Below are 15242 nucleotides of genomic sequence, written 5' to 3'. Positions count from 1 at the left end.
TGTAAAAGTGGGTGGGCTGTCTGTAATCTCGTGAGATATTGTGAGATTACAATGCAGCCGAGTTTAAAAAGTCAAAACAAAGTTTGAAAGGACAGGTAATGACATCTACAGGCACATGATAATATCTATATACACACACACACACACACACACACACACACAGCTTTAAAAATTGAAGGAGTAAATTTTAATCAGTATAGCATCAAGTCAATTAAACTCCTGGGATTTTGATCTGGTCAGTTCAGTAGCAGAGGGGGTTGGTAATTAGTTTCAACTGCTTTGGTGTTTATGAAATTAACAACAGGTGCACTAGATGGGTAGCAATGAGACAACCTCCAAAACAGAAGGTGGAGACAGTACAGGTGAGACCACTGACCTTTCTTTCCCTACTCCTCTTTTCTGACTGTTTTTCTCTAGTTTTGCATTTTGCTAGGGTCAGTGTCATTACTGGTAGCATGAGGCAAAGCCTGGAATGTATAGAGATTGCACAGGCAGTCCAACCCCTCAAGGATGGCACATCAATACGTGCCATTACCACAAGGTTTGCTGTGTCTCCCAGCACAGTCTCAAGAGCATGGAGGAGATTCCAGGAGACAGGTAGTTACTCTAGGAGAGCTGGACAGGGCCAAAGAAGGTCCTTAACCCATCAGCAGGACCGGTATCTGCTCCTCTGTGCAAGGAGAAACAGAATGAGCACTGCCAGAGCCCAACAAAATGACCTCCAGCAGGCCACTGGTGTGAATGTCTCTGACCAAACAATCAGAAGCAGAAATCATGAGGGTGGCCTGAAGACCCGACGTCCTCTAGTGGGCCCTGTGCTAACTGTCCGGCACCATGGAGCTTGACTGGAATTTGCCATTAAACACCAGAATTGGCAGGTCTGCCACTGGTACCCTGTGCTTTTCACAGATTAGAGCATGGTCTGGAGAAGCCATGGTGAACTGTATGCTGCCTGAAACATTGTTTAGCATGACTGGTTTGGTGGTGGGTCAGTGATGGTCAAGGGAGGCATATTCATAGGGGTACGCAGAGACCTCTACAGGCTAGACAATGGCACCCTGACTGCCATTTGTTATTGGGATGAAATCTTTGGACCCATTGTTAGACACTACGCTGGTACCGTGGTTCCCGGGTTCCTCTGGGTACACGACAATGCCTGGCCTCATGTGCTGAGAGTATGCAGCCAGTTCCTAGAGGATGAAGGAATTGATACCACCCTTCAAGGCATCACGGGGTGTATATATATATATATATGTGTGTGTGTGTGTGTGTGTGTGTGTGTGTGTGTGTGTGTGTGTGTGTGTGTGTGTGTGTGTGTGACATGCTCCTAGTCAGGTGCTAGATAGCAGGTATAGTTTTTGGTTTTCTCTGCTTAACAGGAAAGCAGTAGGTAAAGCATTTGAGCTCTCTGCTTATCAGGGAGCTGGATCTACTAGTTAGGCCTGTTCCATGTGTTATTCATATGGGCTGAGGGAGTGTCCCCACTGTATCCAATGGAGAGGTACATTGGACAGTAGAGGAAACCCAGCCAATGACACACAGGCTTTGATACTGTCCCATGGCTTTGGCACAGAGAGAGTGGTGCATCATGGGATAGGGTATAAAAGCCAGGAGCACGTAAGGCAGGGGGTCTTTGGGCTGGAAGCCAGGTCCCGGAAGGAGGGTGATGGCTGTATCTCTGTAGCTGTGGATAGTGGTCACAGGCAGTGGCCTGGTGAACCAGAGTGTGGGGCTGAATCCAGAGGTCCAGGAAAGCTGACTAGTGGAGTTGGAGGCAACAGTTACTCTGGAAAAACAGTGTCCGTGAGTACAGAGGAACTTGCCCGGGGGTCTGCCCAGGAAGGGGACCTCTCCAGAGGATAGAGTCAGCACACACAGTGAGAGAGAAAGGGGGTGCCAAGTTTAGAACCCTGAATAGAATTGCAAGCAGGAACACTTAAAATATCTTCACTTCAGTGGCAGAGTGAAGCAGCGACCTTGCCGCATCCTAAAGGTCAGCTGTCCTCAACACTGTGAATAGTGATTAGTTGGAGTATCCCACTCATTCCTTCTCCTATCCAAGTTCTAAATGACTGGACTGATTATTGACTGAGCCAAGGACTTAAAGTGATAATTTTCTGCAACAACCAGTTACTACGGGTAACCCAGGGGAATCCAGAAAGTGTTATATACAGCAGTTCTCTAGGGGGCAGTGCCACACACACACATATATATATATATGTATATATATCTACACATACATATACATACATATATACACACACACATCTACAATGCAGGCAGCCAGTTTCCTCTAATGCCCAAGGCTAGGTTCACACTACTGTGATTTGCAGTGCAACTTTGATGTGACTTTGGGTGTGTTTTGAATTGAATTTGCATATGGTATGTGGCCAAACTGCACTGTAAATCGCACCAAAGTAGCACAGGAACCTTTTCCAAAATTGCACAACACGGAGTCACATTGATGTGAATGGGGACCATTTAAAATATTGTGATTTTCCTTGTCATGCCATTCTGTGTGACTCAAGTTGCATCTGAAATCGCTCTTGTGTGAACCAGGCTTAAGGCCAGCCATACACGATTCGAACCATTAATGGGAGGCTGAATGTACCAAGTTGATTGATCAATCAACTTGGGTACAACCAGCCTGTCGATTCCCTTGCAATTATTGCAAGTGGCTGCTATAGTGGCTAGCGATTATTACGGTCTTCTCCCAGCAGGGATGGCTTACCCCGCCCCTTCCATGCCGGGAGAAGACACTGGACCGGCAGGAGGAATTTCAGGATCAGCACTGTGGGTTGATGGGGGATTTCTTTCCTGCAACAAAATTTGCGCCCCATGTATGGTGGGCCTAAGTGTCCCAATTGCTAGGGCATTGTAACATGCAATGGTCTACACCTCCTGAGTTTTGATAACTCACAGAGCTCCTTTTAAGTTCCAACTGTCAGAAAGGCCAGTAATCATAGCGACTGGCCAAAAGGAAGCTATGCTTGGGAGCAGGCAACTTCTCAATCCTAATAGTAGTCAAAGCCTACCTGTGGATTGGGAGCAGTCCACTGAGCCCTATTCTACCATTAAGGTTGTAAACTATACAAGATTGACCAAACATTGTGATCCTGTGCCAATCTAGATACTTTACACTGATATGCGATTCAGGGCACCTGGAAAGCTGGCCTTTACACTTGGCACCTAACAATACATGCAGAGACTAATAGGCGATTGCATTGTAGTGCTGTACTTTGATAGTATTGACAAATACACTTCAAGAACTGTATTATATTGTTCCACACTTTACGACAATTATACAAAAATTTATTGCGTATATTCATTAGATATTAACCCTTAATTTTTCAAGTGATATTAACCCCTAGTTTTTTTTAGCACATTCAGCAGTGGATTTAATAACATACCAAGTGCAGTTTCTTTATCTTTTAGTCCCTGCCTATGTTCCGGTTGGTGCCATGATTCCCCACGCCAGGATTCGATTTCAGGATGTCTCCTTTCTCTTGCAGCATTCTAAGGAGCCACCCCTGCATGCCAGGACTACAGCTGTGTCTCCCTACATGGTATGCATCAATTGCTACACATTGCCCTATAGCCTAGGAAGGCCAGGTATTCCCCTGATCCTCCATCCCTTTTTAAAGTAAACACTGTTAATTCTTTCCTGTGAAAACTGGAAGTTCAGAGAAGTAGAACTGAAAGGCGAAGCATTAAAAGTTGTCAACTGCAAGTGCTAGGATAAGCATTTTAACAAAATAGTTTAGTATGGAATGTTCATTTTTTTGGTGATCAATGTGTAAACTAAAAAATGCTGAGGGTTTTAACACTAATTGAATGCAGACTTTGCATTATGCCCAGTACATTTTGTTATAGATGTGTCCGGAAACAAATATTAAAGTAGCTTCAGGCCTTATAGAGATATACAATATAAATTAGCACTTTGTAGCATACGGGCTTAAGGATAGAACACAGGTAACAGACATATACATCCCAGTTAGGTTAAAGCTAAAGTTTATATTATAGATTTTTTTTGGGGGGGGGAGGGGTTGTACAGCAACAAAGTGTTATGGGAGTGTAATAATGCAAGCATTATGAATGGCACAGAGGGCAGAAGGGCGGTGCAACTTTTCTCAGTAGCCGAGGCTGCTTTTAACCTTTACTAAGCTGGAAGAATATCACTCAGGGCAGTTTCCAGTGGCTATGGAGGCACTGCAGGAAAACATCTTACCAGCAGCAGCAGCAGCCGCCGCCTGAAGAAATTTGGATATACACCATCAATTTAATAAGAGAATATAAAACAATCCAAATAAAGCTAACAGTGTTTGTGTCTAATCAAATGCTATATATACAGTATAGATGTTGGAAAACCAGGAACTACGAGCAAATAGCTTCAGTTTCAAATATCTAATACGTCTCGTGCTAGGTTATGCCTCGTACACACGTGCAGATTGTCGGCCGAACGATCGGCCGTCTTTTGTCCAAGGTCTGTCGTGTCTGTTGAAAACTGCAAAAGACTGCACACGAATTTTGTTGGCCAACAACAGCCGACTGCAGAAGTGATGTCATGTGATAGTTAACTTTCCCTGTGTTTTTTCTTTTCTGAGCATGCCCAGTCTTGCAAATCTGCTGTCTGTCGGCCGAAATCTGTACTGACCGGCGAACAATCGGCCGTTCTGGTGTCGGCATACAAAAATTTTAATGCCTGCACGACAGATTCTGTTCGGCCGAAAGTGCGCTGTCGGCTGTCGGAAGCATCATACTAACAAGCCTACAATCGGCCGTCGGCCGAATCTTTTCGGGCCGACAATCTGCACGTGTGTACGGGGCATTACTAGCATGTTTAAATGTCAGATTTAGATATACTGCATGTGCTCCGCTTTTCAGTACTTCTAGGAATGTCGCTGACTAAGAGCAGGCAAAGTATTTATATACAGTTTTTCATTTTAGGAAATCTGTGCCAAAGAAGACTTCAAACCCAAATCATTCTGAACAAAAACCTAGACCTAAAGTCTCAGAGAAGCTCATATTACACTATGGCAGTGGTCCTCAACCCTGGCCTACAGGGCCCACTAACAGGCCAGGTTTGCAAGATAACTGAAATACATCCCAGGTGATCTCATTTGCTGCTCAGTGATTGCAGTACTCTGGTCTGCATCTCCCCAAGGTAATACTTAAAATCTGGCCTGTTAGTAGGCCCTGAGGACCGGAGTTGAGGACCACTGCACTATGGGACTAGGTGCTATGTACAGAGCGTGCCCAGGTGTAGGAGCTCCATGAACATGGTAAAGTTTTCTACCCACTTCTTGGTAGCTATTATTTTCTTTCCACATTTGTTTTATTATTATTTTTTTTGTTCGATCGGATTTGATAGAGTGTTCGGTTAGGACAAACAAGGGATAAAGAAAGTAGAAAAGAGGGGAAGAGTGTATATGAAATACATTACAAGTGCAACACATTTCTGCATTGAGAACATAGGCATTCCAGGTCACAAGATCAGTTTAGAATGATTACACGGCAATGATTACTATTCCTCCCAAGACCCATGGCAAATCACAGGAGGGTGTGAGAGTGTGATCTGGAAAAAGGGGGGCTCTCTTCTAAGTAAAGACTTTTTTGAAGTTTAGTGGTTTGTGCATGCTTGTTTACTAAGCATCATATACAAGACATGTAGAAAAGAAGGACCTGGAGAAAAGGAGGGAGAACAGGAAATGGGTCGTTTTGGGAGGAAAAAGTAGTGAAGGATGCAAGGTAGAGAGCATAGGGGTGGTGAGGAAAGGTACTAGGGGTCGCGCCATCACCACTGCCTTATTTGGACAGAAGGTGCATAGGATTTAAGAGGATGATAAATTGGTCACAAAATTTGGTCACTGCGAATTTTGAAAGAACAGTCCAAGTGGCCCAGATCTTTGTATACAAATCTTGTTTGTCATTTTCTTAGTCAGATGGAGTTTCATGCAAGGAATAAAGTCTAATTCAGTAACCCACTCCAGAAGGGTAGGTGGCTGGGATGGATGCCAGCGTGTGGGATCACAGTACAGAGCACAGTGAGGAAAATGTCAAAGGATAGCTTATTTAGCATGTTAGAAAGTAGAACAATGTGGGGAAGACTTGTTTGCCAAGAAGAGTTGATGCATAAAAATAAAAGGCTTTTTCCGAATCCTTTGAGAACAGAGGAACCCCTAGTTCAATCGAGCACTGATTGGTGTAGCAGGGGACAGAGGGATGAGTGCAAGAGAGGAGAATGGCATAGATGTCAGGTGCAAATCCTGTAGAAGGAGTCTCTGGAATTAGGTTGGTAGAGAGGAAAATGTTCTGTTTATCTGGGAGTGAGGATAGAAAAGAATTAAGCTGTTGGCAAACTAGATACTGTAGAGTTGATGGGATAGTGTGTGGCAGGAGAGTCTCTAAAGACGAAAGCGATCATGACTGTGTGATTTGGCAGAGGTGATTGAGGGATTAGAAAATGGATTGAGTTAAGACAGAGAGGAATGCTGGATTCCCAAATAAACCAGTCTTCGATCCTATGATAAAAAAAACATAGCTTTTTTTTTTTAGACAAGCCACCCTTTAAAATTATGGACAATCTCAAGGCACCCTTTAAAATTATGGACAATCAAGGCACCCCATCCTAAAATGTAAAAGACTATTCTAATAGTTTTACATAATGCGGCAGCATTTACACCTGCTGGCTTGTATACATTTTTGGGCATTTTGTCAAGGCACCCCTGAAGAAACCTCAGGGCACCCTGGTTTGAAAAGGGTGATTTGGGGATTAGTTTGTCCCAGAGAGTGAGGAGGTGACATTTTAGAATAGTAAGGGAGGGTAGTCTAATGGCGCTTTTCCACTGCATGGAACCGTACCGGTTCGGCACGCTTTTGTGCTTTTCCACTGCTGGTACCGCATGGTATAGGGTCGGAACGGTTCGGTACGGTACGGTATAGGTTTGCTTTTCCACTGCATGGAACCGAACGGTACGGTACGGCTCTGAAAAAACAGTACCTACTCGATTGTGGTTCCAACAGGTACCAAACTGGTACCATATCCCACAATCCTTTGCATGCAGTCACTACTAGCCACTGATTGGTCAGAGAATCCCACCCACCCCGTTGTTATCCCACCCACTTAACTTTAGTACTACTTTAGTGGAAAAGCAAACCTATACCGTACCGTACCGAGCCGTTCCGACACTATACCATGCGGTACCAGCAGTGGAAAAGCAAACCGGGCCAAGCAGGGCCGAGTAGAGCCGAGCCGGTACTTGCAGTGGAAAAGTGCCTTATTTCTAGGACTCTGACCAATCAAGGAAAGGGTTTGGAGATTCCTGGGAGAGAGAAATGTTTTTACTTGGAGCCACTGCTTGAAGTTTGCTTTTAAAAACCAATCTACTAGTTATGTAAAAACATGTGCAGCATGATATAAGGAGGCTCTACATTGGTTTCAAATTGTCATGCCAGTTTCTCTTTAAAGGCATTGCATTAGAAAACATAGCACCTGTAGAATATGACCCTAATGAAAGCATTTATCACCTGTCAGTTACTAGTTATGCATCAGACACACTAAACCTACCTCCTAATGTTACTTCACTGAACGTAAATGCCATGCAAAATTTAGGGAATGGGGGCTTTCATCTGACCACAATCCCAAAGACATTTCCCTGTTAAAATCTGCTATATTGAGTGTGATAAGTAAATCCACATAAAACAAAATATATAACAATAGGTTTGCAGCAGGACTCTAAAAACTTTCCTGGTGTGCAGGAATGGGGAAATGTCTAACACAGTATTCAGTGTATCTATTTCAAACGAGCACAACATTTGCAAAGTGAATCATCATAATCACACTGCTTTAACCATCAAAAGTAATGCAGTCTCTCAGTCCATGCAAGACATTTGCTTAAAGCGGAGTTCCACCCAAAAGTGGAACTTCCGCTTTAGGGAGTCCTGACCCCCTGACATGTCACATTTGGCATGTCTTTTTTTTTGGGGGGGGAGCGGGTACCTAGTTTTGACAGGTACCCGCTCCCACTTCCGCTCGGAGCGCCGCGGCGCCCTGAACGGAAGTTCTTCTCTCCCTCTCCCTCCCTGCAATCTTCTGGGACACGTCAGAGGTCCCAGAAGATTGCCGGCCAATCACGGCGCGCAGCGCGACTCGCGCATGCGCAGTGGGTACCCGGCTGTGAAGCCGCAAACTGTCACAGCCGGGTGCCCACAGCAGTGATGCCGGCGCCGAGGGAGAGGATCGAGGCTTCGGGCGGCCGCATCGCTGGACCGTTGGACAGGTGAGTAAATGGCTGGAACTCCGCTTTAAAGTGATAAGGTATCAATACAACAGACAGACAAAAGACTTGTATGAATTTCTTACCAACATTTTTTTTTTTTTAAGTATTTTGAGTACGGATACACACGTTTGTGAAAATCATGCTAGAAAATTCTAAAATCTGATGAACTTGTACACTTTGTTTACATCTCTATATGAAATGCCAACCTAGTTTGCATAAACTCAATACATACTTTGGCTTTTATCTAATACAGCAACAAAAAACCATACCCGCTGCATGCGCCATCAGCACCTTAAAGTGTATGGGCTAAAACATAATGGAAGCTGGTGAAATTTGGGGGCAATCTATAACTGCGAATAGGAGGCAAAGGAAAATCAGAGATTAGGTTTAACCTTAGACAGGAATATTAGAGGATCAATGTCAAGCAATAAAGATGTGTGCCTTTATGCTATACAGAGATAAAAGGTCCATTAGATGTAAATGAAAAATCTTACTCGACCTTTCTTTTTACAGATATCAAACATGCAGACTAGTTTTACAGTCTCAATGGTTTATCTTAACAAGAGAGAAATAGCTATAGACTAGGCACTACTACAGGATACACACCACTACCCTGAGATTTAAACTGCTTTTGCATACCTCTGCAAAATTTGCAATGACCCAAGAGGTTTCACATAACAATATGGTTTAAAATGTGCACCCCTAATGTGCATAGGCAAAAAAAAGTTCTTACTTCAGACCTCCACAGGCGCTTATACTTACCTTCCTTACATGAGTGGCAAGACACCAGAGTTGTAGCTCATACAGGGCTATGTACTCCCCTGTGACAACACTGTTTGGCTCAGAGCAGTTACATGCTCTTCCATACCCGGAAGTACTGGGTATTTCCTTCAGCTTTCTCCTTTGAAGGGAGTAGTCAGAGGGTGAGCAAAATAAGTGTAAGTATATTCTGCTGAGGGTGGGGTGAAAGATTTGGCCTGAATGGCTGCATTTGATAAGGTACGTTTTCCAAGTTCTACAGCATTGGGTACTACTGCACAAGGATCCCCAACAAGGTCTAATCTTCATTTGAGCATCACAAGTTATTTAAATGGTTTACAAAGATTAGAAGATATATTGCCACCATAAGTGGCTAAGTGCCTTGTAATCACCCCTGGAGATCAAAACGAAAAAAATAAATGAAATTATGTGACCACTTGTTAACACGGAGTAAAGGTTGGACTCACCCATACTTTGAACATAATCCAGGAACGTTTATCCTAAAATATTGCAACATTTGGGGTCCTTCTTGACCAGAGGGAGAAGGAATCATAACCAACTTTTTTTTTTTTTTTAAATTCTGTTGCTGTATGCAAAATACATTTTGTACAGAAACTTGTACCTACTGCACACAATCTACCTCTCAAAGCTGAACGAAGAGTAGATTACAAAAAAGAAGATAATGCAACACACAGGTCTGCAGGCCCAGCTGCTAATGAAAGGTGTTTTATTTGCAAAAGCAGCTTTGGACAATTATGACACTGTTGGTAGTTCTTTAAGAACACTAGACACCTGACCTTCTACAGACTAAATTTGAACTCATGCATACGTAATGCGTAAGGTTAAAAGCTGAAGAAGTTATGGAATGCAATGTGTTGGTCATCCTCTGACAGTCACGCTAGACTACGTTTCTAAAGGCAAAAAAAAAAAATAAAGCCAAAAAGGCACAGCCTCATTCATTCATTGCTCCATTAACCCTCACAGTCTCTGCTTCTGGCGTTTAAACAAGACAGTCATTGTTAAAGTCTCTTCCTTGTGACTCTTTTTCAGGTGGGCATCACACCCTGTCTGCTGGCGGACAGGACCGGGGGTCGCCCCTCTCCCAGACTCACCTTCTTCCGGATGTCTTCATCATTGGCTCCCAGTGAGGCGTAGAGCTTGAAGGCTGCCTGTCGCAACTCATGGGCGTGTTTCAAATCATGATCAAGCTGAAGTAAAAAAGAAGAAAGTTACATCAAGCTAACCACGTGTTCATATCAATCTATGTGACACTTCAAAAAGCAAAGCTCCCACAAACAACTGTAACAGCTAAAAAGCATCACTTAGACATAAAACCAGCAAGGCTTAGACATTCTCTTTGGAAAATAATAGAGCTTAAACACGTGCTGCCTGCTGGAGGGGACTGTGTGTAATTGGAATCGGTTTCAAGAATGAATTCTAATAGATGCCACTTTCAAGCTCACGTTTATCAAAGCTAAATATTCATAAGTGAGTTGATCTCGGTCATTGTTAGACAGTGGTTTAGATCCCATTGCTAATTGTATTGTATATTGTTGGCCCTGCGTGGCCTAACTTATGGTGGCCTTGTTTTATGTGGCCACCGCGGTTTATATATATATATATATATATATATATATATATATATATACACACACATATACACACACATATATATTTTTGTAAATATTATTCTATATCTTTTCATGTGACAACACTGAAGAAATTACACTTTACTACAATGTAAAGTAGTGAGTGTACTGCTTGTATAACAGTGTAAATATGCTGTCCCCTCAAAATAACTCAACACACACTCAATGTCTAAACCACTGGCAACAAAAGTGAGTACACCTCTAAGAGAAAAATTTCAACATTGGGCCCAATTAGCCATTTTGCCTCACTGATGTCATGTGACTCATTAGTGTTACAAGGTCTCAGGTGTGAATGGGGAGCAGGTGTGTTAAATTTGGAGTTGTCGCACTCACTCTCTCATACTGGTGACTGGAAGTTTAACATGGCACCTCATGGCAAATTCTCGGAGGATCTAGAAAAAATGAATTTTTGTGCTACATAAAGATGGCCTAGGCTATAAGAAGATTGCCAAGACCCTGAAACTGAGCTGCAGCACAGTGGCCAGGACCATACAGCGGTTTAACAAGACAGGTTCCACTCAGAACAGGCCTCGCCATGGTCGACCAAAGAAGTTGAGTGTGCGTGCTCAGCGTCATATCCAGAGGCTGTCTTTGGGAAATAGATGTATGAGAGTTGCTAGCATTGCTGCAGAGGTTGAAGGGGTGGGGGGGTCATGCTGTCAGTGCTCAGACCATACGCTGCACACTGCATCAAGTTGGTCTGCATGGCTGTCGTCCCAGAAGCACCTCCAAGATGACCACTGCCTTACTAAAAAAGGTGAGGGTAAAGGTGATGGACTCACTTTTGTTGCCAGAGGTTTAGACATGAATGGCTGCGTGTTGAGTTATATTAAGGGGACAGCAAATGTACACTGTTATACAAGCTGTACGTGTTATACAAGCTGTATGTGAGGGGTGTACTAATTTTTTGAGATAGATAGATAGATAGATAGATAGATAGATAGATAGATAGATAGATAGATAGATAGATAGATAGATAGATAGATAGATAGATAGATAGATAGATAGATAGATAGATAGATCTCACAAAAGTGAGTACACCCCTCACATTTTTGTAAATATTGTATTCTATCTTTTCATGTGACAACACTGAAGCAATGATACTTTGCTACAATGTAAAGTAGTGAGTGTACTGCTTGTATAACAGTGTACATTTGCTGTCCCCTCAAAATAACTCAAACACAGCCAATGTCTAAAACGCTGGCAACAAAATGAGTACACATCTAAGTGAAAACGCCCAAAGTATCAAAATGATGTGTGGCCACCATTATTTTCCAGCACTGCCTTAACCCTTTTGGGCATGGAGTTCACCAGAGCTTCACATGGTGCCACTGGAGTCCTCTTCTACTCCTCCAAAACGACATTACGGAGCTAGTGGATGTTAGAGACCTTGCGCTCCTCCACCTTTCGTTTGAGGATGCCCCACAGATGCTCAATAGGGTTTAGGTCTGGAGACATGTTTGGCAGGTCCATCACCTTTACCCTCAGCTTCTTTAGCAAGGCAGTGGTCATCTTGGAGGTGTGTTTGGAGTTGTTATGTTGGAAAACTGCCTTGTGCCCCAGTCTCCAAAGGGAGGTCATGCTCAGCTTCAGTATGTCACAGTACATGTTGGCATTCATGGTTCCCTCAATGAACTGTAGCTCCCCAGTGTCGGCAGCACTCATGCAGCCCCAGACCATGACACTCCCACCACCATGCTTGAGAGTAGGGAAGACACACTTGTCTTTGTATTCCTCACCTGGTTGCTGTCACACACGCTTGACACCAATTGAATCAAATAGGTTAATTTTGGTCTCATCAGACCACAGAACATGGTTCCTGTAATCTATGTCCTTAGTCTGCTTGTCTTCAAACTGTTTTCGGGCTTTCTTGGACATTTTCACTTAGGGGTGTACTCACTTTTGTTGCCAGCGGTGTAGACATTAATGGCTGTGTGTTGAGTTATTTTGAGGGGACAGCAAATTTACACTGTTATACAAGCTGTACACTCACTACTTTACATTGTAGCAAAGTGTCATTTCTTCAGTGTTGTCACATGAAAAAGATATAATAAAATACACGTATTTACAAAAATGTGAGGGGTGTATATATGATAGATCTGTGTGCATAATGCTGAATATTTTCTGGAATGAAATGTTCTTTTTAACTTTGGTTTACTTTTTAAACTCGGCTGCCCTGTAACCTCACAAGATCACAGGCAGCCCACCCCCTTCTACTCAGCTCTCAATCGTTTTCAGAGGAAAAACTTCTCTGATTCTCCCTTTGAGAACAGATATTCTCAGCTTTTTACACAGGCTGCAGGGGAGATAATTTTACCCTGAGAACTGTGGAGAATGGAACCGAGATAAAACTCCTCAGTTTAATAAACATACACATTAATGTTTGAGGGTCCTAAAGCAATTATCTAGTAAAAAAAAAAAAAAAAAGTGCTGATTTTTTTACGTGTACAGCAGGCAAAATAGGTATTGAACACGTCACCATTTTTCTAGTTAAAAATATTGCTAAAGGTGCTATTGAAATTACATTTTCACCACATCAGTAAGAACCCATGCAATCCATACATACAAAGAAACCAAAACAAATACATTCAGAAATGAAGTTATGTGTAATAAAATGGAATGACACAGGGAAAAAGTATTGAACGCATGAAGAAAGGGAGATGCAAAAGGCATGGAAAGTCAAAACACCAGCTGAAATCTATCAGAAAGCAAGCCCCTTGTCAGTGCAAATTAATATCAGCTGGTTCAGTCTCATCTGATGGCCTAGAATAAGGGGTCTCATTTCCAAGGTGTCACACAAGCAACATCTCATGATGAGAGAGGTCTTTGCTTTTACCCAAGACTTTCACAAACTCATTGTTGAAAAACATACTGATGGCATTGGTTAATGAAGAATTTATAAACTTCTGAATGTTCCAGTGGGCACTGTTGGGGCCATACTCCGGAAGTGTAAAGAACAGAATTTCACCATAAACTGGCCACAACCAGGTGCTCCTCAAAAGATTTGGAGTGAAAATAATTATCAGAAAATTTGTCCAAGAGCCAAGGGTCACTTATGGAGCACTGCAGAGAGACCTGGAATTAGGAGGTACAAAAAAAAAAAAAAGTAATGCACTCAACCACCATGGCCTGTATGCACACTCACTAATGCAAGACTCCATTGCTGAAGAAAAAGCATGTTGAAACTCGTTTAAAGTTTGCTGCACAACATTTAGACAAGCCTGTGAAATACTGGGAGAATATAGTCTGGTCAAATGAGACCAAAATTGAACTCTTCCGATGCCAAAATATCCCAAAACCATACCAACAGTGAAGTTTGGAGATGGGAACATCATGGTGTGAGGCTGTTTTTCAGCATACGATACTGGTAAACTTCATGTGATTGAAGGAAGGATGAATGGCAAAATACACCAAGACATTCTTGATAAAAAAATCAGCGGCCATCAATCAGGATGATGAAGATGAAATGAGGGTGGACATTTCAGCAAGACAATGATCACAAAGCCAAGGAAACTCTCGATTGGTTTCAAAGAAAGAAAATAAAAGCTGCTAGAATGGCTCAGCCGAGTCACCTGACTTGAATCCAATAGAAAATCTATGGAAAGAAGTAAAGATCAGAGTTCATAGAAGAGGTCCACAGAACCCTCAAGATTTTAAGATCCTTTGTGTGGAAGAATGGGCCAAAATCACAGCTGGGCAATGCATGCGACTAGGGTATTCATACAGGAGGCGTCTTGAAGCTGTCATTAACAAGTAAAGATTTTGTACCAAGTATTAAATAAATTTCAGTTAGCGTTTTCAATAGCTTTTGGCTGTGTCATTCCATTTTTTTTTTGCACATAACCTAATTTCTGAAATTATTTGCATGTATGGATTGCGTGGGTTGTTACCGACATATGGTGAAAATTGCACATCGATAGCACCTTTAGAAATAGATTTCCCCAGAAAAATGGTGACATATTTAATACCTATTTTACCGGCTGTATGTGAGAAGTGTCAGAATTGGCTTGGGCAGCTAGTAGATAACGAATAGGTCCACCCAAAAACTAAAATCCCTGCATCTATAGACCTCCACGATCTAACACTAACCTATCTTACCCTGTGAAGAAGAAATCAGTATACATACCTTTTTTTGAAGCCGTTCCGACCCGATCTCCAGCGGCGGAAGCTCTGCAGAGGACACGGCCGCCAACGTCTGAAATTAATGAGTAGTGATGTCACCTATAGACTTACTATGGGGCTTCTGTTCTCCAGCGTGTCCTCTGCACCCCCCACCACAGCGAAGCCGCGACTGACAGCTCATCGTGGAATCGGGCCGCAACGGCTACAAAAAAGGTAAGTATACTGTATACTGATTTCTTTACAGGGCTAGATAGATTAGGGTTAGATTGTGGAGGTCTAGAGATGCAGGGATTTTAGTGTAAAGGTGGACTTATCCTTTGACAACCACCAGCAGTACATATACTATGGCAGGTCGGCTCTATTGCGCGAAACAACGTACCTGTACTTCGTTTCGCGCAATAGCTACCTATAGGTAGCTTGCAAAACAGAGACA

General features: G+C 42.7%; 1 protein-coding gene across 4 annotated transcripts in view; it reads right to left on the bottom strand.

Annotated features, from left to right (window-relative positions):
- Window positions 1-15242, bottom strand: part of ARMC8 (armadillo repeat containing 8) — a 231523-nt gene that overhangs the window by 102048 nt on the left and 114233 nt on the right. For all 4 annotated transcript variants that reach the window (XM_082262386.1, XM_082262388.1, XM_082262387.1 and 1 more), the window contains one exon: window positions 10151-10246. In XM_082262386.1, the coding sequence (XP_082118512.1) occupies window positions 10151-10246 (96 nt within the window). The remainder of the gene's footprint in view (window positions 1-10150; window positions 10247-15242) is intronic.

This window comes from Pelophylax lessonae (genome assembly GCF_965119305.1).
Source record: "Pelophylax lessonae genome assembly, chromosome: 6".
Taxonomy (NCBI): domain Eukaryota; kingdom Metazoa; phylum Chordata; class Amphibia; order Anura; family Ranidae; genus Pelophylax; species Pelophylax lessonae.
This window is presented reverse-complemented; position numbering and strand designations above follow the sequence as displayed.